Source organism: Pezoporus wallicus, unplaced genomic scaffold (assembly GCF_028554395.1).
Source record: "Pezoporus wallicus isolate ANWC-B61680 ecotype Strahan unplaced genomic scaffold, APGP_CSIRO_Pwel_v1 scaffold_3294, whole genome shotgun sequence".
NCBI lineage: Eukaryota > Metazoa > Chordata > Aves > Psittaciformes > Psittacidae > Pezoporus > Pezoporus wallicus.
The window spans coordinates 16,488,452-16,515,948 of record NW_026635478.1 but is presented as its reverse complement, the minus strand read 5'-3'; the positions used below and the strand labels follow the sequence as shown (position 1 = coordinate 16,515,948).

At 40.5% G+C, this 27,497-nt stretch overlaps 1 protein-coding gene across 1 annotated transcript in view; it reads left to right on the top strand.

The window, feature by feature from the left end:
- GUCY2C (guanylate cyclase 2C) overlaps positions 1-27,497 on the top strand; it is a 44,450-nt gene continuing 16,953 nt past the window's right edge. The window contains exons 1-16 of the mRNA XM_057430475.1: positions 1-211; positions 1,138-1,250; positions 2,537-2,604; positions 5,673-5,888; positions 8,255-8,376; positions 9,261-9,357; positions 12,019-12,133; positions 13,344-13,479; positions 15,645-15,730; positions 16,161-16,272; positions 19,976-20,057; positions 21,535-21,640; positions 22,177-22,239; positions 22,834-22,905; positions 23,851-23,955; positions 25,197-25,283. Coding sequence (XP_057286458.1) covers positions 1-211; positions 1,138-1,250; positions 2,537-2,604; positions 5,673-5,888; positions 8,255-8,376; positions 9,261-9,357; positions 12,019-12,133; positions 13,344-13,479; positions 15,645-15,730; positions 16,161-16,272; positions 19,976-20,057; positions 21,535-21,640; positions 22,177-22,239; positions 22,834-22,905; positions 23,851-23,955; positions 25,197-25,283 — 1,791 coding nt within the window. The remainder of the gene's footprint in view (positions 212-1,137; positions 1,251-2,536; positions 2,605-5,672; positions 5,889-8,254; positions 8,377-9,260; positions 9,358-12,018; positions 12,134-13,343; positions 13,480-15,644; positions 15,731-16,160; positions 16,273-19,975; positions 20,058-21,534; positions 21,641-22,176; positions 22,240-22,833; positions 22,906-23,850; positions 23,956-25,196; positions 25,284-27,497) is intronic.

The window sequence follows — 27,497 nt, the reverse complement described above, 5'->3', positions numbered from 1 at the left end:
ATGAAGAAACAGATGTTGGGTCTGGCCCTTGGGCCTTTGTTTTTCTCACTTCAGCTGCTGCAGCAAGTTTGTTCAAATGAATGTAGCAGTAATCATTACGTGATCAATGTAATGCTTATGAATTACTCGGACTTCCCATCAACTACTGATAATTTGAAATTAGCTGTGAAGCAAGCCTTGAAAAGGGTACAAAATGAAGTCCAGCTGAGAGGTAAGATGACAGGTGTTGGTTATTCTTCTCCTGCTGTGGTTCCTTGTGACACTTTGTGCCACAGCTTTCTACTCATCTGACCTCCAGCAAACTGCTCCTCCAACAGGCTCTCTGCTTAACTGTTCAATTTATATAGATCTTACAGAAACAATGACCTCCCTCTGTAAAAACAGAAGTTTTGCCCACAAATGGGCAGAACCATATTTGCTTTCATGGTGTTTGGGCTGATTCTTCCTGCATGCTTTTCTGGAGATATTCAGTTGGGATTTGAAATATGGGAATTGCTGAACTGGATCAGACAAGACCAGTGATCCATCTAGTGCGGAAACTGGGATGACCTTGCTTCCTCTCCTGACTGTATTAGCTTGTACTTTCTGAAAACAATTTTTGCCTTGACCTCATCTGTTTCCCACATTATGACTTGAAGTGTGAAGAATGTGCAGTCTCTCTGTTTTTCCTTCATTTAGGATCACTGCAGAAGATGCTTGTATTTATTTTTATATGTTACTTCTTCTTTCAATATCACCAATCTACTATCATTCTCTAGAATATCATGGGGAAAGGGGTTCCAGAAAAATGGTATCTATTCCCTTTCTGCCCTCTACTTGAAGAGACTTTGTCAATTTCATTGGAAAGTGGTCTCTCAGTTACTTCATACAGAGTCTTAAAAAATGTCTCTAATAATGGCTAACACTAAAAGTACTTTGTATTGAAAGTACTAAGGCTCAACAATAGAAGTCAACAGTCCACACTGCAAATTTTGGAGCAAATTTTACAGTCTCATCCTAAGCAGTGGGGGTTAGGTGGTACATGGACTTTCTCGGAGGTTTTTGGTGGGAGACAACCTAGAAGAAGACTGCTCAGACCTGTGTATTAGTAATTATCTGCAACTCATAATGCTGTTTACTTTTGTGTTTGCATTACAGAAGAAAATGTTACAGTCAGTGCCACTTTCCACAGCTTTACCTCATCACTCTATGTCTCACAAGGCTGTCGTACCAGCACCTGTGAAGGTGTGGAGCTCATCAAGCAAATTTATGTGAGTAGCAGGATTCTTTTAGTTGATTTCCTAAGAAGACAAGACTTGTTTCTTTCTGTATGCGTGCACGCATACGTGTCTGTGTCTTTCCTTGTTAGCTTTTGATCCTGTTGTTCAGTTTCAAACAAATTTGACAGAGAAGTGGAGTTTTCAGAGGAGGTGTTCCTGTAGGTTTTGTGGAGACAAGCAGGCAAATACTGGAGAGAGATTCTTGCTGGGGGCTGTCATTAGACATTTGGGGCAGTACCAGCAGCCTTCAGCTTCGGGACTCTTTTCCTATGCTTACTTTGTCCTCTTTTTTGCATCTGCACAGCTCTTCAAATGGCCACATAGTCAATAACAAAGCAAAACACAACCAAGAAAAAAAAAACCAACAACAACTCCAAACCCTCAAACAGCCCAAGCAGAGCAGAAAAGGTCCATTTCCAACTGAATCAGACCCTGATCTGGTTCACCATTGGTTTACACGAATACACAAAGGAGATAGCTCTGTGAGGATGGGAACATGCCTGCAGAGAGATTAGGCTGGCACTGATAGCAAAGAAATGCATATGGAACTATGCCCAAAGGGCAAAGATGAAGTGCTCACTTCTTACTAGAAATCACAGAAGTCACATGGAAGAAACTAGCTGAATGCCCTAGTGTGCAGAAAAGCTTCAGTTAGAACTGGTGCCTTACAAGAAGCTGTGTTTCAGTAGATTTTGTCATGTCTAATAACTGTTTCCTCTAAGTGAAGCTTTGTCAATCCAATGTGAATTCTCAAATCTAGCGATTTATGAGCACATGCAATAGTCTTTGATAAGAAGTCCCTCATAACACACAAAGCTACTGGTCAGGCCTCATTTGATGGTCATGAAAGGTTTTAATTTTTTTCATACAAACTTCATATGCACATAACTAATAATTTTTCTGATACAGAGTATCCTATAATTCCAACCACTCTGTCTTCTGCAAATGCAAGCAATTCTGGTTTGTGTAATTTCATATGTGCAGTTGTAGCAATTGAAACATTTTAATCCTAACTTGCTGTCTCTCCCTTAATGAAGGTCCTATTTACAGGCACTATTCTGTCCTTTGCCTTTTCTTAGCTTTCTGTGATTCCTCCCTCTTTCACTCTAGGTTTGTTCTTTTAACCTTTCTGTAGCTCCTTTGCTACTCTGTTCTTGATTTTGCTGGCTCAATTCTTTGACTTCTCAGATCCTCAAGTTTTCTTTATTTTTCCATCCTCCTCTTTTGGCCAGTCCTCTGCTCTATCCCCACTACTGACCCTTTCTGATCCTTTGCAGAATAGTGGCACGCTTGGTTGTGTTGTCATAGGACCCGCTTGCACTTACGCCACCTATCAAATGGTCTCGTAAGTACCACTTCTTCCCCTAATATTGTGTTCTTAAAAATATCAATTGCTGAACAAAATTGTTTTCTGTACAAAAAGCCAGCAAAGATGTTTGGGTTAGGCTACATCAGACACCTCAAGGTATATAGTCAAGGCAATAAGATTTCTATGCATAGCCACTATGTTTGGTAGGGAGAAGAAAAACCCATTCCAAAGCACATTGATGAAATCCCAGTGCTAGAAGGGAAACTTTTCTAATTGCTGACTGTAAGTTGATAAACAGCTTAAAAAACTCAACTCTTCAGCAACTGCAGCAGGAAAGAGATATTAGTTAGACGCATGTAAACATCACAGCACTGCAGCTGTTGGGTCCTTCTGGGTGGATGTTCAGTCATTGAGAGGGGCCGGAGTTATATGTGTCAAGAGAAGATCCCAAAACCCCAACCATCTTCAGTAAAGTGTGTTTAGATAGGAAGCAGTCAATTTAACCCCAGCTCCCCTGCCTGAGGAAGCATTCCTGAAGAATGAAATGTCTACTATTGTATTATAAATCAACCTCTATGATTCTATTCTATACTATATTATACATTAATATGTTGATTCTCAGATACTAGGAAAAGTATAAGCTGAATCTGCAGACTTGTAGCATAAATCAGTTAAAAAAACTCATATCAGTCATAACATACAAATCCGTATCATGTGAATCACCTCCCTTTTTAAACTTTGGTAACCTTTCAGTTTCACTGAGAGATACCGGGAAGATGAGGCACTTCTACCTCAAGCTTTATCTGTTTTTACCTCTATGCTTTTCTTTGAGTGGTATGACCAGAAATTAGTACAATGTTACTGGTGAATGCATGTGATTGATCTATATAAGCATAAAAAGAATAAATCTTATATATATAGGACTGTGGTAAAATACTATGCAATATGCCCTGTTTTATTCATTGTACCTCCTAGCCTTATATTTGCTTTTCTAACTGCTGGATATGGAGCTGCCCAGAATGGTGCTGAAGTATTTTCCTCTGACTCTGACGCAGATAAATCAGCATAAAATATGGGTAGGGGAAGTTTATGCAAAGCAATGAAGGACACTAACAAGCAGGCAGCTGGCTTTTGCCCATGGTGCAATACCTTTGTGAATCAGGACAAGTGCCTTACTTTACAGCACTTTAAGTGTGGGCAGGACGCTGTGGGGAGGGCACTTATGGGCAGTGGGCTGGGAGTGTGCAGAGCCTGCAGCAGCCTGGCTGCTACCTGTGCTTGGCTGCCACTGTCTGTATTTCATCTTCGTATTTGGTTTGTCAGATGGATATTCAATGACACTGAGTGTTAACTGCAAGAGGTCCATATACACAGCATCAGCTGGGATGTGACAGAGCAGCGGAAGTAACAAGCATTTGGAATTAGCCTGACTGTCTACCTCCAACTTCGTCATCATCTGTGATTCAGGGAATCACTGGGCAATTGTTAATGGGATGAAAGTTAACAAATCCAAATTCTGAAAATGTAATGCTTTCCAAATTTAACAATTCTGCACTTAGGACAGAGTAATGCTGGGCACAAGTATAAGCTGGGAGAGGAGTGGCTGGAAATCAGCCCTGCAAAACGGTGTGCTGGTCAACAACGGGCTCAACAGGAGTCAGCAGTGGTCCCTTGCAGCCCAGAGGGCAAACTGCATCCTGGGGAGGACCAAAGATAGTATAATCAGCTGTTTAAAAGAGGTGATTATCCGGCTGTATTCAGTGTAGCTTCACCTTAAGCAGTTTGCACTTCTGGGCCTCAAACAATTTCAGAAGGATTTAAAGGTCCTTGAATGCATCCAGAGGAGGCCAACAAAGCTGGTGAAAGGCGGGAAGGCATGTTCCGCGAGGAGTGGCTGAGGACTTTGGGTTTGTCTGGTTTGGAGAACAGGAGGCTGAGGGGCAACCTCATTGCTCTCTACAGCTTCCTGAGGAGGGGAGGTAGAGGGAGGTGCTGAGCTCTTGTCATTGGTATCCAGTGGTAGGAAGCATGGTAATGGTTCAAAGCTGTGCCAGGCGAGATTTAGATTGGACATTTGGAAGTGTTTCTCTACCAAGACATTAGTCAAAACACTGGAACAAGCTTCCTAGAGAGATGGTTGATGCCCCAAGCCCGTCAGTGTTTAAGAGACAACACAGTTCAGTTTTTGGTCAGCTCTGAATTAGTCAGGCAGTTGGACTAGATGATGGTTGTAGATCCCTTCCAACTGAAACAGTCTATTCTTTTCTGTTCTAAGTTCAAACATAATAATGTCTTTTTCATTAGTGAAATACTCTCCCTGACATTACTTATTACGTCATCTGTGCCTGTTTCTGTTGCAACAAGCATAAACCCTGTAACTTGTAAGTGTACTTTACCTAGAAAATAAAGTTTTGTTACAATAATGCAAACAACTCTAATAGCCATGTCTTTTGCAGGCAAAATTGCCTGTCTTAAAGAAACACCATACAAGGCCTAAAATATTTTTAATCTAGCCTGATAAGAATGCAGCATCTAGGAAAATACTTTTATCCTTAAAAACTTATTGTCTCTGTGGATAAAAATTACCTTTTACAAATTTCCTGCCAGCAGAGGGTTGCCTTAGTTTTTCTTCCTGTTTGCTGCTGTTGTACAGCTCCTAAAATATGCCATAGTGAAACTAATAGAGTTTTCCTTTGAGTTATAGGGGTAAAGCTTTTTTGATGGCAAAAAGCTGTCACCCTTCAGCACTGCCCCAATAAAAAGATCAAATCCATCCCATGTTAATGGCAGCCAGGGAGCAGAATTGGATGGGTCCTCAAGTCTTTGGACTCCTGTCCCAGCCCTTGGGCTCAAATGGTGCATGGTACCCAAAAGGGCAGGAGAAACTGGGGGAAGTGAGGGAAGCTGCCTGGACCAGTTCAACAGGGCCTTATCGTGACCTCAAATCTTCTTGTGTTCTTGGGAAACCTTCTGTTTCAGGTTAAAATTGCTGTTAAACCAATGCAGGGCACAAGAGAAGAGGGAGATGAGGGTGGAAATCATATGTTAGCTGCTTTGGTGTGACAGGAATCTGTTCAAACTTATTCTCTTGTCTCTTCCTTCAGAGTTGAAACAGTACTGAGCCTGCCCCTGATCTCTGTAGGGAGTTTTGGACTGTCGTGTGACTACAAAGTAAACCTAACACGCCTTCTGACCCCAGCCAGGAAAGTGAATGACTTCTTCTATTATTTTTGGAAAGAATCTCAGCTACCATTCAAAACTATAACCTGGGAATCTGTTTACATTTACAAAAGGAATGAAAACTCGGAGCCATGCCTCTGGTAAGAACCGGATCTATCTCTGATGTGGCTGTTAATAAACTCCATCTCCATCCTTGGATATGGCTTTTACAAGCTGTCCTTTGAGTCCTACACTTTGGGAGGTGCCTTACAGCTATAAAGAATGAGAGAAAGAAAACATGAATTATACCCTTTAGCTGCACTGTGTATCTGAATGTTTCATTTGGACTACTTTCCAGTACGCTCAAGCCTTGGCTTTTGCTGTGGACAGCATAGCCTGTTGTCCCTGCTGGAAATACCTGTTTATTGCATCCTTGATGTAAATAGTGTGACATGAGAGGCTCTCCATAGATGCCTTTTTAGGTCAGGTGTTATCAGTTTCTCGTTACTCTCGTAGTTTCTCCACATTAAAGACTTCAATCTATGGACAGTACTGTTACTAAGAAGCATTTTCAGAGTTCAAACTGTATCTTTCTTTGAACAAAATGATCTTCAGTGATTGCAGAGTTTAAGCTATGCTCTCACCAGTTTGGAGCAGAGGAGACAGTTTTCGCTTTGTGATCTGAAATGTCAGCCTGTACTTGAGTCTCAAGAATGTTGGGTTTTTTGCTTGGCTAAAATCAAAGGCTGTTTTTAGTCAAATAGACTCTTTAATATACTGATATTTATCACTACTTTTCCATTATTGGCTTTTGTTCAATTTTCAGCTTGGAGTGTTTCTATACTCTTTTGATTTTTTTTTTCTTAATTTTGGGACATGAAATACTGATTAAGTAAAAAAAACCCAAACAAACTAGTTTCTTCTACTAATTCTACAAATGTAGCTCAAAGGCTGCCAAGAATTCATGGAAATAGCTATTATTTATCTTTCCAATTCATAACCTGAGGAACTTGCAGAATATTAAGTTAAATTTATGACTGTTTTCTTCAGAGTGAGGTAAGCATGTACCTACAGAATGTTTTGTATACAGAATTTGGGTGTTTTTTTTTTGTTTCTGAATTAAGGGGAATAAAAAACAATTTCCAATTCACTGTTTTGTAGATATTTTGGGTCTTTTATTGTTTGCTCCTTCTTTTTTAGTCTAGATAGCAACTTAATCAGATAATGCTATGATTACCTCTCTTTGATGCTTTGAAACATCAGTGCACTTCACTTAACTCTTACTACACTTCCTATTTCTCCATGTTTGCAGATGTAGTTGCTGAATACAGCTACACATACTTTAGCTAAATCCCTTTAATCCTGCAGGCTTCATATCTTTCAAGGAAGTCTATGCATGTAAATTATTTACCAAGTGTTTCTTACTTGGTCTTCATTAATATTTCTGTTCAGGATCTTGACTTCAGAATTGTTCACATTCCTTTTCTTTAATGTTGAATTAACAAAGAAATTTTAAATTTAAAATTAATTTTTTACCTCTGCCCATTTTTCATACTAATATAGTTGTAAAAATGCACCTCATTCTGCTTTAATAGAAACTGTCAGCCTGAAAGTTTATGAACTGTCTAATTTAAAAAATGAATTTTTGCTAAAGTACAAGTTATACTGCATGGGCTAATTTTCTTCCCTATATATGTATACGAATAAGTGAATACCCACAGTGACAGCTAAATCAGGTTATGTCTCAACTATGGATATGTTCCTGTAAATTAATGGGAAGCAAAATATACTTAGTAGTTTATAGGACTGGGATCACAGTGATGCTAAATTAAAAGTTAAGCATTTTTAAAACAAAGGAATTTCTTTTGATTTTTCTCTCTGCATTAACTTTATTTCAGACAGAATGTCTCTTCTCAGATACAAAGTGCTGAGCCAAGAATAGGATTTAGGAGTTGGCTGGTTTTGCTTAATCTTTTAGTTAGCTTTTACTTACTTGGTTGTGGTTTTTTTGCTGTTCTCACTTTTCCCTTTCAGGGTTTAACTGACTAAGTACAGGGTTTTTTTGTTGCTACTTAACCTTCCTTCACTTCTCTCGCAGTCATGGTACATGTGTGTTTTCTATCTCAGTTCTTTCTGCAGCTCCCTTTTACTCCTTTGAACCTTCACATGTGTCTTCTAAGATTACCACTAATGTCTTAAAACAGCAAACCTTCCTTGGTCTGCCTCACAGTTAGTCTCACTTACTATAATTTCCCCATATCCCTGATTTCCTTTCTTAATTGTTAGTGTCTTATTACATCATTTGTACAGCCATGTTCATATACCTCTGGGTGACTTTGGTAACACTTCTAAGTCTTTCATGCTCTGTATTGATTTTATCTCTTCTATTGCTGCAGAAAAAAAATATTCCATACTGCCTTACGAACCCTCTTGTGTGCTGTAAACAGCCTATCTCACATTTTGGCTTATTTAGGAGAAAGTGAGGAATTAGCCATTTTCTGACGGTATCTGTGCTCCCTTGTGTCAGGTATATTAATGCACTAGATGCTGGAATCACACTCTTCTCCGAAAAACTGAAGTACAAAGAGATTCTAAGGACTCCAGAGCAGCTCCAAAAAACCGTGAAAGATCCAAACCGAAAAAGCAATGGTAAAAGAAGGGGGGAGGAGGAGACAGGGAGGGGTAGAGGGGGCTGAGGGTGCACTGTTGGTTTCCCAGGTTGATTTTTCCCAGGAAATCAAACGTGTCCCTTTATTACATTTCAGGTATAGGCTTTCCACAGAAATGATGAAGAAAACAGATACACCAATTCACAAGGATGTAAACAAAAAATGGCACAAAGTTCCTAGATTCCTCTCTCCATCCCCACAAAATATGGGGGGAAATCCTGGTTCCAGAGAGCCTTTGGGGTGAATTATCCCATCTAGGCACAAGATTCAGAAATCCAGGAATCACAACTCCTCCAAAGAAGGGCCTTAGATACTACAAAAATGCTTAACTCCCTAACATTCCTGTGTTTGCAGCCCTGGTACATATATTGATATTGGCCTCAGTTGTGCCATCTAGGGGCACTTCTTCTGGAAGTGACCCACCTAAACTAGAAAAATGGCTGAGTAAATACCTCATCTTCTCCCAAGATTAAGCACCTGGCATCAGCAGGCCAGCTGAGTGCAAGAGTAATAGGTAAGCCAATGAAACTATTACTCAAATGCCATTTAACTGAAAAAGGGTCATGTTCAGTAGCCCATATGGCATCAGAACTGCTAATGGTTATCTGAGTGGGAAAACGGTAGTGTTCTGGTGCAATCAGACAGAAAATGGTGCAGGTGTTGAGGCAACTTTTACTACTTTCCCTCAAATATCCCTGTCTTACGGCAGAGAAGCTGTAGCTCTGTGCCTGGGTCGTGGCACAGCACAGGTAATGTGCTCAGCATTGCTCTGCTGCCTTCCACTCAAGCATGGGGGAGCAGGCAAATGTCCTCTTCTTGTCTGTACTTTTCACCAATCTGTCTCCATTTTTGCCCAATCTATAGTGATCATCATGTGTGGCTCTCCAGTTGATGTCAGCACAGACCTAGGGATGGAGGAAGTGGATAAGGACATTGTTATCATCCTGATAGATCTCTTCAAGTAAAGTATCACCTTTGCTTTTCCTCTTCTCTGCAGTTTTCTGAAGGATAGAGATAATGGAAATAGAGTGGAACTGCTTGGTTGAAGTGCTCTCTCACAAAATGTTTTCCATTGCCATCTTTCCTCATGTCTTGCTATTTATCTAAGCTGCTTAGTGTTCAATTCATGGCACATCCTCTACAACATCCCCTTTAGTGCACATAATATTTTTCTAAGGCAGTGACAGAACAGGTGGGGTTATAATGTCATCCTGTGGACTCATCAGTGCAGGAAGCCACGAGAGAGCCAAAAAGTCAGAATGGTCATGAGCTGTTCATATGCGATAATGTATATTTTTCATACACTCTGCCCAACCAGACAGTTACGTAAATGTGGCTTACAGTATATTTTTCTAGGCTTCATTCATTCCATTTTAAAATTATTTAAAAGAGTGGTACAGCTGTGCCTTCCTCTGTATAACTTGCATTTTATAACTGTCTCTTGAACATCTTTATAACTACATAAATCTAACTTTTCAGAGGCATTTCTTAGTATACAACTTGACTTTTATGTTGTTCAATTTCATCCTTATATTACTAATTACAAAATCTTTATAGATAAAGACTGATGTAAACTGGCCTTATCAATGGCCTCAAAATCTTTGACTGTATATGGGAACCAAGATCTAATTTCTGGCCCTAAGCCTAAGTGACACAGAACAGCTCACATCCATATGGCTAAGTTACGTGCCCAAGCTGCTTTTTGGGTATGGCTCCCATCGCTGTAGCAAGTCACAGTCTGAGAGAAAGCTAGAACAAAACCATGCTCAGGATTATGCTGGCAGCTTAATAGTATGGATGATCACAAGGCAAATGTATGTGTCCATGTCTTGATCTTGCTTATTTCACTGTTGATATGGCAAAAGAACCCCTGAATTTCCAGCACCTGTGGGACTTCCCAGCCCTCTTGTCTAAAGCTGACCTTGACAGGGTAGGGCTGAGGAGCTTTGAATTAATGACTTCAGTCATTTAACCTTTGGATCCAAACTGGAGCCTGTGGTTCAAATTCTAACAGGATCTTCTTTGTCCTGTACATTTTCAACTTCACCATCTATATTTTTCAGGAATGCCTCTAAGAGCTTTAGACTTTCAGCACTTTATTCAGGTACTAGGACTACCCAGTTGCTTCTCCTGAGGCAACTGGACTCAATTCCTGTTTCTTTGCAAATGCACCATGGGGACTACATACGAAAGTGCTTTTACTTACTGATGTTGCCTGTATAATTGTTGCCTCACAGTAGGTGAGAGCAGCTAGGGGCTTCTTGGCTATGGTATGCATCCTTCTGATATACCCAGCTGCCTCAGCTCATTTTATATGCTGTCCTCCTTAAATTTGCTACATATCCCTGATTTTGCTGGGGTAACTCAAATCGTGTTCTTGTTCTTAAAACAGAAGCAAAATACAGACAATGCGTTACATGTAAACTCAAGCTGTAGAAGACAGCAGACAAGGTCACATGCTTCTGCAGGAGGCAAGTCCCTCAGACAAAGTGATGGATTTAAAGTTTCTTCAGCTCTGAGCCCTCTGGAAGCCAGAACACAAAGATAGTGTTTAAACCTCCCTCAGGGGAGGTGAGATGCTGTAGAATTATCCAGTCTGGTGGAATCTAATGAAGCTTCTTTTTCCCCTGACGAGTTCAGTCCAAGCCTGAATGAAGAGCATTTAGAAATTCTTCAGGGTGAAAAGTGCAATGTAAAAGTCAGAAGGTTCAGGGAAAGGCAGGGACAGGACTCTGGTGTCAGGATTCCACTGGCAGCCATGGATCAGAACCTGCGATGTCCAAAAATTCTTAATATAATACTGAATGAACAAATAAAAGCATGATCAAACATGAAAAATGAGAGAAGGCTCATACATTTATATATATATGTATATTTTTAATGAATCTGGCTATAGCAATGACAGATGCTGCCACTTGTCACTAGTATCTATTGCTAAATTGCTCTGTAACATATGAACCCAGTGGTGGCCAGTCTGCAAAATGCTTCCAGATGGCCTGTCAGGGTGATAAAACAAAAGATGCCTGGAAGCTAGAACCTTTTCTGCTTGTTTTAGCATAGTTTTCCTGGATTTTCCTAGCTTACTGAATTAAACAAATAAATCAATATGCTGCTTTCTGCACCTCTGATTGTTTCAGGCCCTCCCATTAAATGCTTTTAATGCAAATCCTGCTGTGATTTCTAGCAAGAAATACCAAAATTAGAGGAACATGCACAGGAGTGCAGAAGAGGTCAGAAACATGTACAATAACATGAAGAAACTACAGGTTGCAGTACTGTGGATTCCAAGAAGAGATTCGGTTTTAATAAAGTCCTGCTTGAAAGAAGAGGAAATAAATAGGACAGAAACCAAACAGTTACAATAATAACAATAATTCACTGCAACCTTTGAGTTTCAAGTTGCCAGATCTTTATGATATTACCTTTTAATGTAGTTAAGCGCAAAAATCGGCATCCAGGCATGAACAACATAGAGTTTTGTCCATGATGAAATTTAATTTTTAGAACTATTGTTTTAACCTGTTAAGTAACAGTGCTGCTGGGAACAGGAAAGTGATTCTGTCAAGGTTGCCATTGCCCCTGTGGCTGATTGTTTGTGGGGTTCTTGTGATTTGCTTTGCAGTAATATGTACTTCAGGAACAACATCTCAGCCCCTTACATGCAGAATGTACTTGTCCTGACTCTGCCACCAGCTAATTACAGCTTGAATACCGTAACGACTGAAGATGCTGTTCTGGTAACTACACTATTTTATATCTGACTAATGCATTCATTTCATTCATGTTCATGCACTAGGAAATAGAAACTAAAAATGCAGCTGTAATCATACCCCATCATGTTTCTATGCTGATATCTTCTTACATTATCACAGGATGACATTTTGTCCTGCTGTAATGATGTAAAAATGTAGTATCATAAGCAAATGTGCAGGCTCTCATATTCCTGCTTTGTGAAGTTCAACTCAAGCTTTTAATTTGGTCTGCACATGTCATGTTCACTAGGTGTAAGGGAGATCTATAGGTATATGGCCTTCTGACTCCAATTCAGAGTGACTGACAATCTTATATGTAGCTGCAAGGTATCACTGAAGGGAGATTTATAGGTGTAATCAAGATGTGCGCATGGAAAGTTCAGAACTAATAAATGTTGACTGATTTTTGTGTACAGATATGTATAAACAATGGCAACCATTGCTGTTTCTGCCCAGGGGCTTTCCAGTTAAACTTCAAATATAGGATTTGTTGTTGTTTTTCTGTAGGAAATGTGTATTTTTTTAATTTCCTGGAAAGCAGAAACTGTGCAAATACTGTGTGTGCTTAGTGAAACTGATACCCCTGCCATCTGCCCAGAAACCAGACTCTACATGTAGAATTTCTCCCAGGGTTTGTGGCTTTGACTGCCAGCTCTGCAGTAGGCAGCCTGAACATTTTGGCTGGATTTACAGGGCTTTCAGATCCCCCAGCCTGGGCTCAACACTTTCTGGGTGCCAGCTCTATGGCAGGCTGCTGGAAATTCTGGCACATCTCTTTGTCCCTGATCTGTGGCCATCTGGAAGCCCAGACTCGCTGGCGCCACACCAGATTATTTGCACAGAAAGTCCAATCCAAAGCCAGGGACTTTGGGTCCTGCTGAGCAAGCCTACTCACAATCTACAGTGTAGGATTTATTCAGTCCTTTACATGAGGATCAACATGCCACAGCTTTACATTGGCCTTTTACAAGTTTACACCACCTCCCTGTCTTCACACACCAAAAATATATTTGTTTACTTTTATTTTTCTAAGTGAGAACATTGATGTGGGTTTGCCCATCTACTTACTCAGTGTTCAGCAGATTCTGGTCTTTCGTGCTGAAGCTTTTGCCAAAAGAGACCACTACAGATATTGTAGTTTTAAGGTAGACACATGAATACTCAAATTACCATTTTTCTTTTTCTCGTGTTGTAGATGGAAGATGACTTTGTTGCTGGATATTTTAATGCAGTCTTGCTATTTGGACATATTCTGAAGAAATTTATCTCCTCCCAGAGCCCAGTGTCATCTCTTAGTTTCATCAACGAATCCCGAAATATCACTTTTGAAGGTAAAAAAAACCAGTCCTGTGTAGGGTTCACTAAATTGATGAAAGGAAAGAAATTTGGTTTTAAGCATTCTAACGATAATTCACTTCTACACTAAACAAGTCAAAGCCCTTCAATGAGTTTTATTCCAACCCTTTTTTCTTTTTCTATATTTTTTTTCCAAGGATGTTATCTTCAATATTAGCTGAAGCACTACATAGCAGTTGTGCAGAATCACCTCAGTGTACACAACACAGAAGAGATAGAAAGTCAAAATGACAATTATTTGAAACATTACAATTAGGAACAGACTGAGGACCAGGCTGATTTCTGGGCTTTCCTGATGCTTTGAAGTACAAAACACATTTAAAGAATGTTGCTGCCTAATGAGGGGTAGGGGAAGGAGAGACAGAGCTTCCCAGCCAGCAGAAGTGGAGGACAGGGACCAGGACCAGAAGCTGGCATCATTCTTTTGACAGAGCTGAATTCTCCATAGGGAGACTATTTGGAGAATGAGAAGGGAGCTGGAAGAGTGAGGCACATAAGTAGGTTTTGGGGTCCATGCTTCCTCCAAAGGCAACCTGGCATTCAAGTTGTTAATTTGCAACAGTAGCATTCCTAAGCATTCCCTAAGGGTCTAGTCTTGACTTGAGGCCAGAATGTATGAAATATGATTGAAGTTCAAAATGACATCCACTCAGCCTGCTTTAATGAAATAGTTTCAGCCTTTTCAAGCAGTTTACAAAGGCCTGGGTGCCTGCAGTGAGTGTAAGCCAGCTAGCAATAGGTTGGCTCTTAGTCAACGTTCTTGTTGTTCTCACAGGTTGTCTAGCACCAGTGGGCTTTTGTAGACCACAGGCTTAAAATAACAGAATTTGATTATTAGGAAAAGACAGAGGCAAGACTTAGATAAAGAAGGGACAACATTATGTCTCTGGAGGCAAGGTCCTAGCTGTAACTTCAATTCAGACATCTGTACCAAAATGATGACTCAGAGCTTCATGTTTATGTCCCACCTGCTTCCAGCAAGCACATTTATAGAATTTTCCCAAATTTTCCTAATATGGCCCAACAGGTTTTACACTTATCTTTGCTTTAACTATGGTATCCCAAACATATCAAAATACAGTTTACTAATTCCTCCTGGAGACAGCATCCTTTTTTGCTATCAGTAAACTCATCTGTTCAATTTCACTTCAAATTTGAAATGTAAGTTTCACAAACTTTTTTACTCATCCAAAATCAATATCACACTGTAATGCCCCAGATCAGTTATAGGTTCGATTAAAAAAAAAAAAGGTGTTGAACCTCTTTCATTCTTTCTTGTGCTGGAGGCTGTGAGAGCAGGGAGTCTATACAATAATTATTTTGATATTAAGAAAGTGGACCATAAAAAACCTAGCATCAGTTTTTGAGATGAGAAGGGAGAAGGGTAATTACTGAACTAAAATAATGGTGCTGAACTTCAAGAAAAATTAAATAAGTCATCAGCAACAGCAGCAAAAAGCAATCTGAAGGTGATCAAAAAGACTCTTCTGACAGAAGAAGAGAAAAAATGAAAGTGAGACTTTCAGGAGTGGTAGGTATTGGCTAAGCTTGTGCACTTGGTGAAATGACTGGCTCTATGAGAGCAAAATGAAGCCATGCTGAGGGACTTACGAAGTTCCACCTTAAAAATTATTTGAATGTGCTACATAGTCAATTTCTCAATCTGTACATTTGCTGACATACAGACGCAGGAAGTTAAAAGGAGAAAAAATGGTTAAAATAGTATTATTAGAACCAAGCAGGTAGCTCTTAAAAGAGTAAGGGGAATGAAAGTATATTTCCTTTCTTGCTGATAGATCCAAACTGTGCGTGGAAACAGGCAAAACGCCCCTATAAGTGAGGTTACTTGGGCATTCTTAGTATGCTGAAGAAACCTGACAAATATACTTTTCTATAGCTAGAGGGACACTTTCCTCTTCAGTGCAGTCAGTTCAACACCTGTTATTGGACTTTGTAGAGAAAATGTAGTATGCTATTATGGCAGAAGAAGCGCTACTCTGAGCTGATATGTATTCTAGCATGTACATGAAGAAGATGAATACCCTGAGCATCAGAAATCCTTTTATTTATCCCATCCTTCTTGTTGCATACTTGTGTTTCTGAGAAAGCAGACCCTCTGACTAATTCCTTGTGTCTGCAGGTGTTCTGGGTCCTGTGATTCTAGATGAATTTGGAGACATTGATACAAATCTGACGCTGCTGTACACATCACAGACTGCAAATCATGTATGTATGTCCAGGGAGCAACTGCTTGACCTTATATGTGAAAGGAGAAACAAAATGCCCTGTACTATTGCATAAGAATGATGAAAATAACCACAACAGAAGTGGTGGCATGCCAAGGCATGCTGTACATGCCAGGAGGGGGTCATGAGGTGTGCTGGAGACTGACAGGGTTGATGTCATCTGGTGATTCAATAAGTGAAGTGCAGCTGGTACTTTGTGGGACTGATACATTTCTTTGCAGAGAGAGGGGATGAATGAGGAAGAATATGGCAGCTAAAAATATGGCTAAGCTGAGGAATGCACTACTGTAGCAGAAAGTGCAAGAATTATTTGAGTTTGGGCAATACACTTATTCATGGTAGTTTGAATCAAGGGACAAAAGAAGGAGAGCACATCTGCTGACTGCATTTCTTCCCTCCCACACCCATAGTTCAAAACTCTTCTGTATTTCAACACTCACAACAACGAGACACGCATGGAGACTGCCAGTCCTGATTTTGTCTGGAAGAACCACAAGCTGCCCAGTGATACTCCAAGCACTGGTGAGATACCCATTAAACCTACCTCTTCGAAGACAACTCAAACAGTCCTGAGATCCACCTGCTGTGAACCCAGCATGCTACCTTCACACCTCCCCCAGCCAGTGATGGGAGGAGCTGAGGGCAGAACAGCATGTTTCCTATCCCTGCTCCAGACTCCCTTGTTCTCTGCCTCCAGCTCGGTTCTAAATCTGCATTTCTGCTTAGGTGCTGCTACGAAGTCTCTTTGTAGACTCTGTACTGTACTTGTAATTGCGGGGAACACCATGGCGTGTTTTGGAAGATGTTACCCCTGAACATATTAACCTTAATTGGAAAATGGTGGTGGTGTGAATTGCTTTAAAGACTGTTAAGGAAAGGCAGCAGAGTTAAGGTTATGATGAGTTATCTGATTCTGCATTGCAGCATGGTGGCTTCTGCTTGCCCCTTTATCCTTGTTGAGGAGAGATCATAGCACTGTGCAGATTCAGGGTGCTTTTCTGGAGGGGTCTGTTAGAAGTGCTGGTGCTTTGCAAAAAGACAATGGGAAACTAGGTTATTGCCCTGTCTACACTCAGACTTCAAATCTGAAATCCCAGAAATCATCACTTCTTCTTTTGAGTTTTTGGTGACTCCTGGATAGAATGGATGAACCCTCTAGTTATTCAGCACAACAGAGTACAACCTTGTCAGTCTGATCAGATTGAGATTATTTCCCCAATTAAACTGCTGCCACATAGTTATTGGCAGTGGAAAGGTATATGATTCAGGGTATGATCTGCAGGATAAAAATTACTGCAGTAATTTTTACAAGGGCTAGTGCATGCTGGGTTAGCATTCACTTGAGTCATTCCCATCAGTGAAATGTCCAAAGATGCCACTGTTAAAGTTCTCTGCTAAAGGCCTCCATTAGTTTGCTGTATTGCTTACCTCTGTTAGGGAATAGGTAAAGCAATAACTGGAGAAATAAATACTCTCTGCTAAGAGTCCATTCACAGTAGGGTGGTACATGGTTTCAAACATGTTTATTCCTCAGTAAAGTGAATCAAATGTCTTCAGATTAGGGCTTATCCCTCCTAAGAGAAGCAGAAGTTCATTGCCAGGGACACATGAGAAGCAGGTAGCAACACTGACAAGACTCTAGTTAGATAGCTCTGGAAAAGCAGAGGGAGTTCAGTGAAGCTTTTACTTTTCAAATCTGGTCAAATCTATAGTCTTCCTTGGTATGCCCAAGAGTTCTACTTGTGCAGAGACAGGAAATGCTGCAAAGGTCAAGGACAGGGTGTCCCTGCAGCTCCCCAGGCTATGTGTTGCCTGTTTGCACTCTTCTCAGTGTTGCTCCAGTACCATCCTCACCCATCCCTTGGGCCCCACAACATGCCATGTTGTCAGTGGATCTTTGTATCTTTAAAACATCCCCTTGAGTGTGTCCTTGTTTAAAGCTGTTGTACAAGGGCAAAAGGAAAATGGGAATTGCCGAAAGCCAGTGTCTACAGACCATTAGCTTAACGTTCTGCACTTAATGTAGGCCTGATTTTGTGGCCAAGCTATACTAAACCAAAGTAAAACCACCTCCCACGGGCACTTGATCATTTTGTTTTCATATTTTTGAAAATAAACTTTCATTTAGTGTGAGTTTAAATAAATACATTCCCCCAGAGGTCAACTTTTTACAGGCAAAGTTTAAGCAATCTCTATGCTTTGCCAAAGCCAGTCAAAACTTTCCAACCAGAAATATGCTTTTTCCTCCAGGGAGGTGAACAGACAGCAACCAGAGCCCTGCTTCTTCCTGTGTTGTAATTGAGAACAGCTGACCCAGTTCTGCTACCCTCCTTCCTCCTGGCACCCCGTAAAGAAACGGTCTTCATTCACATTTTCTCATTACTTAGAAAATTTTAACCCTTGCTCTAAAGATGGATAAGGTCAGCCATCATATTACACAAAGGTTTCTGGTTCCAGAGGACCCGAGAGTAGTTAATTTATGATGCACTCTCCCTTTGTATGTTGTAATACTAAAAGCCAGGTGGTGGTAGCAGAGCCTCAGGAACGGGAAATTGTGGTCCCACCACACTTCCAGGGGAAAATACAACCTGCTGATTGTTAAACAGAAAACCACGATCACACAACTTAAGTTTTAAAGAATTCGTACGAAATGCACATTCTCATACTTTGTACATTCTCATGTATCTGTCCTTTTTTTAGTGGTGACTTACTGTCATTTCTTGGTGGAGGGAAACATTCGTACTGACAGTTTCCAATGGAGCATCAGACTAATATTAAGTTGCTAAGAGACCCTCAGACTGATGCTGGGATGAACATACAGAACGAAGGTGGGGAGACATGATACACAAGACAAGAAAAATGAAAGCCAGAAAGCCGGGTCCAAATCGCAGAGGAGTTCTATAACTGAATTCTATGTCAGATGAAGACACATTGGTATACTGAAAATCCTTGCTCAGTCGCTGCCTGATTCTGAGGGCAGCTACTCTGTGTCTCATGTTGCTTTTTATGTATTTATCAATTTTTACACTTTATCATTTTTCTGTGTGCCTTTATTTCTGTTTCTAAGAACAGGCAGAAGTGCATTAGCTTCTAAGACTGAGTAGCTCCACACTTCTACTATCCATAACCTATATGGCAATCTGACAAAAACCAGATTCACCTCTGTCTTCTTTCCCTGAGAGACTTGCTCAGTAGAGTAGGCACACTCTAGATGTGTGGCCACCAGATGAAGCTCTGCACTAATGGCCTGTTGCTCTTCAAAGGAACTTGCTGGCTGCTATTTTCCTTCCCAATACAGCTGAGCTCCAAGAACTGACCCAAAACAGGCTTCAGGTTGCTTTTCCACATTTAGACAATCAAAATGACAACCTTAAATAGTCAGTTCCCAGCCTTGTCTGTCCTGCCTGCCTGCTCAGGATTAGGACACTCGTGCTCTGTGGTTTTGGGTCTAAGTCCTCAGATGCCTGAACAGCCTGATTTTCAAATTGTTTGGCACCTGGCAGCTTCCAAGGACTTTACTAGCTTTGTGCTGTCACCAGATTAATTTCCCTCTATAGTGTATGAATTTTTTATTGAAGAGTACAGTCCACTCAGCAGCACTTGTCTTCCTTGTTCAGAAATTAATTCACAGTCTCCAAAGGTCTGCCTACAACTACTGTAGAATAACTTTAAACAACTGGCCCAGTAAGGCCCAGTGAAATGTGGGAAATGTTAAAAGCTGTACCGTGCCAGTGACTCTGATTTCAAATGGCCAACTGCTTACCCCATCGACATCTGATCACACAGAGAATTGTATCCAAGGTTTGCCTCCACCAGCCACTCTTATGAAGTTATTGCAAAGAGAATTTTGGCTGCTTCATTTTTTAAAATGTAGTTACTGAGAAAAGTAACCTTCTAGTTTGTTTTTAAAGAAAACACCTGGAAACTGCTGCTGGGTTGATGTGAGATTTAGTGCTGTTAAATTCACCTCCCATCTGGGTGTCCTTACAGAGAGCCCATGCCTTAGGCAGGGATTTAAGACTGCACTGCTCCAGGTTGTGCTTCATCCTGCACATGCCATCTTTAGGCAGTGCTGGAATTTACCAAAGCCTCTCAATTTGGATGTGACCAAAGAATATCCATCTCACGTACTGTGACTTGCACATGTGTGGGTGAGCGTAATTACTTAATATTGGTTTTCAGCATCCTCTGTCAAGTTGTTTATTTTTCAATTTTCTTTTTGCAGGCCCACACATCTTGACTATCGCTGTTTTTACACTCACAGGAATTGTGATTCTGGTTCTGATCATCTCTTTGCTGATTCTAAGGTACCAATGCCTTTGGCCTGGAGTTTGTCCTTGAACGGTTTTCCTCCTAGGGCAATGCCTTTGATCTCTTCTGAAGAGACATTAATTAGCTTACCTGGTGGCTGCCCTTAGTGTGAGCTCTTTAGTATATGCTAATCAGTGTTTGCATCCATAGTGTTGTTATGTCAGGTTAATAATCACGGGAGAAGATGCAGCAAGGATCAGAAGTTTTGCACCTGCTAAAAAGTTCTGATTCCTATACATGCACAAAAACATACATCTCAGTCCAGTCTTCAGAGTTTTTCCACTTTACTGCCCATCTTTAGCTTAGTTGGATTCATTTATGTTTCTTTAGTCTATTGGTCACATAAAAGTTCAATCTAGAAAGACGTATTTGTCTTGAGTCATTGTAGGAGTCAAAACACCATGATGTTTCGGTGGTTTCATTGCATGGATACATCCTGTCTTTCGGTTTCCTCTGACTCAGTTCAGCTCCTCTCACACCAACTTCATTAACAGCTAGAATTTAATGAGTATAACCCAATTCAGCATTATCATGATGGAAAAAGCAGAAATAGAAACCAGTGATGTGTCCTTTTGCTGGGAGAAATGCCACCCCCTTTCCAAAGCATATGGTTTTCTTTCATTCTTTAAAAAAAAACAGATCTTGCTGCAATTATTGGTCTTCCTTTTCTTATAATGTGTATGTTAAAATATATTGGAAAAGTGAAGATTTGGTTTATTAGTCAATACCACCCATGCTCCTGTTTAGAGCATTTCCCAGCAGTCATCAGTGTGTTAGGATTCTCCTGCAGTCTCTCCAGTCAGTCTTGTGTTGTTTTTTTTACTAGAGGAAAGATTTGCACAAATAAGCAGAGAATTTGATGAGTACTCATTTTCTCTAAGAGAAGACAGTGTCTGCTCTGAAGTTCTGCAAAGGAGACAGCAGATTCTTTCTGCCTGTTCTGAGGGCTCTTCCCTCATTTCTGCAAAATGTGCAGAACACAGGCCACCCACAAAAAGGCAACTAATCTCAACGCTTTTGTTACCTCCTCTCCTGGCACGGTATTCACATCAGTTCTTACCATCTAGTGTTGACGGCAGGACTTTGTTTGTCTTGTGTTTGTTTGTGAGACCTCCCTTCAGAGTACCTTCAATAACACGGAGGAAAAAGTACATAAAATCCAGACGGCCCTTTGTACTTTAAATTGGTCTGACATGCCTTAAGACTCTGGCAGTTGCCTGGAAGTTTTCTGCTAAATCTGTTCCGTTATATCTATGAAATTGAATGAGTATTTAGGCTTTTCCAAAGCCAGGGGAATTAGAGCAGCCTTAAAATGGAAAACTGTAGAAAAGGTCATGGGGCTCGTGCTCAAGCTTTGCTACCCTGACACGCCATCCTTGTGTCACCCTGACACTAGAAGCTTCATGTCCTAATCTTCTGTTCTGGATAGGATATTCTGGAAGGATATTCTGAACGAGTTTGTTCGTTTTGCAGGAAATACAGGAGAGACAATGAGCTCCGGTGGAAGAAATGGTCCCATATACCACCTGAGAAAATCTTGCCTCTGGAAACCAGTGAGACAAGTCACGTTAGTTTGAAGGTAGGAAAAGCACAATGCCCAAAGCTGGGTTGTGGTTTCTTTCTTCTAAAGACCATTGATGCTGGAGTGTTGGCATGCTCTGACTACAGTGCAGGCTATGGCTCTGGTTGAACTAGGATCTGTTAAATGTTTGGGGGTTTTAAAGTTTTTTTTTAACCCTCACTTGCTGTATTGAATTAAAAAAGGAGATTATTCCCCATCTATCACCCCCTAATACAATATATCTGTTCTGCAGCAGTAAAGCTCATTTTGTGATGGCAGAATGGGCTGGGTATGGATTTCCAGTCTCTTCCTGTTACAGATTATTTCCCTGTGTGTTGTTACGCCTCTGTAACGCCCAAGAGCATGAAAGCAGCATGTGGAGGCCTGGCCTACTGTGGGAGTGGCAAGGATGTCCCATGCTTTTGTGTCATGTAGTGACCCTCCCAGAGAGGCTTATGCTTCCCTGTACAGCACACACTGACATTACTTACCTCTCAGGACCTGCCAAATGGGAAGTAGGTGATAATTGCAAGTTAATTATTCTTTATTCTCAGATCGATGACGATAAGAGGCGTGACACCACCCAGAGACTGCGCCAAGGCAAATATGACAAGAAGGTAACCTGACTGCAGTGTCCACACTGTCTTCCTTGGCTTAGGAGGGCTCTTTCTGGGAGGTGGTTGTCCCTCTCCGGAGAAAATTCCAAAAAGCAAAATAGCTTGATCTTATGGAAGGAATGAGCTATTTGTTCCCTATCAGGTGCTTTGCATCTTGCTTACTGATGGGAGGCAAAATACTAGACTCCATGAACCCCTAGCCTAGTCCAGAAGCACAGAAGCAGAATGACCAGAAATCTGATGCATTTTGTTACTGAGAAGATTAACAGATTAATGGAGGGCAGGCTATTTACATGGAAATCCTTGTACATCCAGTGAAGCTGTCAGCCTGAATGAGGTATGCTCATATTAAGATAAAATCTGCATCACTGACAGGTCTAAATAGTTCCTGTCTGCCTGGTAACTCTTTTGAAGGGAATATAACTCAGTTACTTATTAGCTGATTAACCTGACTAACCAAAATTCCAACAGCAAAGCAGTAGGCAGGTGTTTCTGTAATATTTCTGCGTATGGACATTTACTAAAAAGAAGGATGAATTGCTGTTGTACTAAACCTATGGGTGTTTTATTTTCCCGCTGGTATTTTTTCTTCAGGTGGTGATCTTAAAAGATCTCAAAAACAGTGATGGTAATTTCTCTGAGAAGCAAAAAATAGAACTGAACAAGGTAACTGTTGCACGTAGCAACTGGACACTGCAGGGTGGGATGGAGCCTATGAATGAAGTCATTGCTTTCCATTGTCAACAGCCATATGCAACAGCCATATGCTTTCGCATGTTTGAGGTGGATGGGTAATAAGTTCCTCAAAGGATATTGCTTGATGAACTTTCTCTTTGTGTGTGTGATCTCATCACCAGTGCAGAATCTGAATTGTATGCCAGTGAAGCTGAAGATGAATGAAGTAATTCATGCTCTGTCATATGGCCTTGCTAAATACATTTTTGCAGCTGATGCTAAAAGTCAGTGCACTCTTTTTGCTCATATCATGATGATTAGTAGTGGAATGCTGTAGTTAAATCTTATTACTGAATGCCAAGTGCAGCTCTTTAAATACAAGTAACTCTGCTAACTTGTGCATACAGACTCTTCCAACATGAGATACGAATTTGGCTGCATTACTGCATCTTTTTTGAGAATTTTTCCTTTTTACACAACACAGCTATAGTCTGGATTCAATAAGTTCTAAAAATACCTCAAAGTAAAATAGAGTTGTCTATAAAAATGGACAAAGTGCATAATATCATGCAGTGTCATTAAATTTTTATTACTTGCTCATTTACTGACTGATTCACAATATTCTGTCACTCATAATAGCTATTGTGGTCAACTGGGAGGTTTGAGTAGGGAGCCAATAATGGAGAGAACAGTGGGCTCTGGAATTAACTTGCAGTATCCAAAAGCAGCCACTCTTATCTCCCTAATCCAGAAGGCTCTGGAATGACAGATGTCTTCAAGCACTTCACTCAGTGCCTTAGTATACACTAGTTTAAATGAAACTCATAAATCTTATCAGGCCTGTGATAAAAAGCCATGTCACACAAGTATCATTGACCTGTGTTTCTGTACTAACAATGATTGCTTTTAAAAATAGATGCATTGTTTTTCCTCTAGCTCCTACAGATTGATTATTACAACCTGACGAAGTTCTATGGCACAGTGAAGATAGACACCATGATCTTTGGGGTGATTGAATACTGCGAAAGAGGTTCTCTGCGGGTAAAGGATTTTGCAGGTCTCCTTCCGCCCCCAAATTACATAATTTCAAGTAAGGAAGAAAATCCCCATCTCCATGTCTCCGGCCCTCATGCAGCAGCCATGGACTGAGCAAATGGTGGCAGGTTTCTGACTCCAAGTTTCCTCTCCGTTGCTCAGTTCTCTCCAGCCTTCCTCAGGTGCTGCTCCTGCTGCTGTCAGTTTGATGGTTCTCAGCAGCCAAAGGATGAAGTGAGGTGCAAGCAAGAAATAGTGGAGGCAGAGCACTTCCCAAACAAACAGCAACAGCCAGTATTTGTATTGTGTCCCCTAATGCAAGCATTTAGGATATTACCTTTTCTTTATTTTCCTAGCTGTAGCCATTGTCTCTGATGATGCCCTTGTGGACCCCACAGTGGCCCCAGGTGTGAAAGAATAGAGAAAAGAATATATTCCATAGTAATAAGGGTCAAAGAGTTTGAGGCTGGAATTTGGCAAATCCTGTCCATAGGGGACAACAACCCTTAATTTTTGTTTATTAAAAAAATGGTAAACTCATGACTGGCAAAAGTTATGGAAAGATTTATGGTTTATTACTACCAATATTATTTCAGTGTTAATCATTAAGTAATGGTGGCACTAGCTCTTCTGCAGGCACACATTGTTTCTACATCTGAGTTCATACAAAGACTCTCATCAGTAGCAATGGTCTCTGGAACAAACTCACAGTAAAGCAGCAGAACAACAGCTTTATCTCTAGTTCTTTTCTTGTAAACTGGCTTACTCATGGAGGTTTACTTTTAGCAATGGGAACCATAGTGGCTGGGAGAGCTGTAAATAACTGACACTTAAAGAAACAGTCTACTTTGAACTTATAAGGCCATAAGTAAATTGACAGGAAATGGACTGTGAGCACAAAGCACAGAAATTCTTCTGCCCTCCTCTTGCATTCCTTGCCCATTTCTGTCTCAGCTATTTCACTTTATTAAAGACTTGGCTTTAAGAGAAAATTCACAATTTACCTTTAATGATACAAAACACTCTTTTCTGGTTTCCCCACTTTTCTAGCTGTGCGTAAGCCTAAAATATATTTGATATCCTCTGTTTTGAGTCATCTCCTGCTGTAATGCATGTACTCCCTATAAAAAATGAAGGACTCTCTCTTTCAGTCACTGGTTGAAAGGCTGTGCAATTTAGGTACTCATATCTCATCTTGTGCTTTTTCCCTGATGTAGATTAGAACCATTCATTTCTTCTCTTGACAGGACGTTTTAAATGATAAAATCTCTTACCCTGATGGCACGTTCATGGACTGGGAATTTAAAATCTCTGTCATGTATGATATTGCCAAGGTAAGCGGGCTGCTGACAGTGCAATGTTGATCAACCTGTCCTGTCTTGCAAAACTGATCCTTTGGAGAAAGGCAGCACTCAAGGTCTTCTTTCCTCATTAGAGCTGTATGCCCTTCCACTCTTTCTTCCTCTGGGAACCAGCATACGAGGCAGGAGGGGCCAGTGGCTCTCAAAGTGGAGGTACAAAGGGCTAGAGCTGGCTTTGGGTACTTATAAATAATCAAATAAAGTACGTCCCAAATAAATGTGACCCAAAGATCAGAGGGTTACAACCTGTTTATCAGTGCCCCTGATTAGTAGGGCTTTTGCAGTCACAAGACCTGCAAAACACACTGCTCTCTGGCTTCAGGGAAGGCATACAAAGGAAAACAGTTTTTCAAATGATGGAATTATTCTGATTTGTATCTAGAAATGGGATCAACTTTTTCTAAACAGTTTATTTTACATCCTAATTTTCTCACTCACTAGAGTGAGAAATTCCAGTTTCTCACTAGAGCTATCAATTTCAGGCAGTTTAAGAGGGAAGAAATTAATCTTATACAGAAACCAAGATTGTTTTTCAGTAGCTTTCAGCAGATCTTTGCATTTTATGCTTGGTAAAGGAAATTCTCTTCTACATTCAGACTTGTATCTGTTTAGCTGGTAGGTAAGGATCCTTTATAATTCACAGGTATAATAATTAATTATACCTCTGCAGGTAATATAGAGAATTACCTCTGCTTTTTTGCTAGTGTTCAGCTGCTCTCCTCTTCCTATTGCTGGTTTGCAGTTGGACAGTCCTCTCATTTCCCTACATGCATCAGTTCAGATTTGGTCTCCACACTGAATGACTCCACTGTGTTTGTTCTAAAGAGATACTGAAAATCTTGCTCTTTATTAAAGCCCCCTTAATCCAGATTGTCATAGTTTGTTGGCCTTGTTAATGACTTTCAAGTTCAGTTAATGTTTAGCATTAAGTTTCATTTTAATAGTAGTGGTGGAGTTTCCCTTCCTTTTTAAAGCATATAAAACACCCAGAGTATTTTTAACCTTTTGCAGTTCACCTTCAGATGTTTCTATTCCTTGGTAAGTGGGTTAGATAGAGGGAAAGCCCTAAATCTGCTGTTTCCAATTTTCTCCTTGGTTTTGCAGTCTTTGTTCTCTTTAGGTCTTACGGCATCACGTAACTACATGGATTTAGCTACATGTGACCAAAGAGCTCTGATGAAAGGTCTGCTAAGGATGAATTGCATAAATTGAGCCTTGCAGTTATTAGTGCATACACTGTTGTTGTGACACTATTAAATAAAGGGCTCTGCAGGATATTGTGCAAGGAATTGTAATATTTTTGCATTGTGTCAGGAAAAGGGTTCTCAGTCAGAACTAAAGCTTCAGAGCAGAGGTTACAAAAGTGTCTCAACGATTTAGAAGTACCACATTCAAAGTCATTATAGATTTTGAAAATCACATTGTTAATGATATTGATTCTTAATAAGCTCCGTGTTTTCAGGTGTGCAGGATAGTTGGAAGGAAAAAGGAAAATTTTATCAGGCACATATATAAGACTTCTGCCTTCAGAAACTGTTAACAAGAAAGCACTGGTATAAGGAAATTGAAATCAGCTTTGCCTGCCATTTGATGCTGAAACTGATTGGGAATTCTGCTGTAGCAATCAATGTATTTCCTGGCTGATGAAAGCAGGAGCTGGAAGAAGGCACATCTGGAGGAAATAAGACCTAAGCAGGCAAAACAGCAAAACATCCTGGATAGTGTCATCAGGGCTGCATAATAAAGCTGCTTAATCAAGAAATGTGTTCCTTCGATATAGCCTGTACACAGACTCTCTAAATTTTGGCATGGTTTAGATATGTCCAGGATAACCAGTCCAACAGCATTCCCCAAAGATTGCATCTCTTGCAGGCTTCTTGTGTCTCAGACATACATCTACTGTGCCCAAACCTCTGCTGTTATCTTAGCGATCTCTTGCAGCATTTGCTGATCTGTTCCCAATTACGAGTACCCCATCTTTGGGGAGAAACCCAGCATGTCATACAGTGTATTCATGATCACATGGGCTATGTATCCAGGAGTAAAGTCTATCTAAAAGTTATCATATAAGAGGAGGAGCTATAAATGTAGGAGTCTAAGTGGAAGACAGTTCAGAGAAGAAACTAAACAGATATGACATACCTGTTCTGGCTTTCATAGAATATCGATTCTGCTTTGTATACCGAG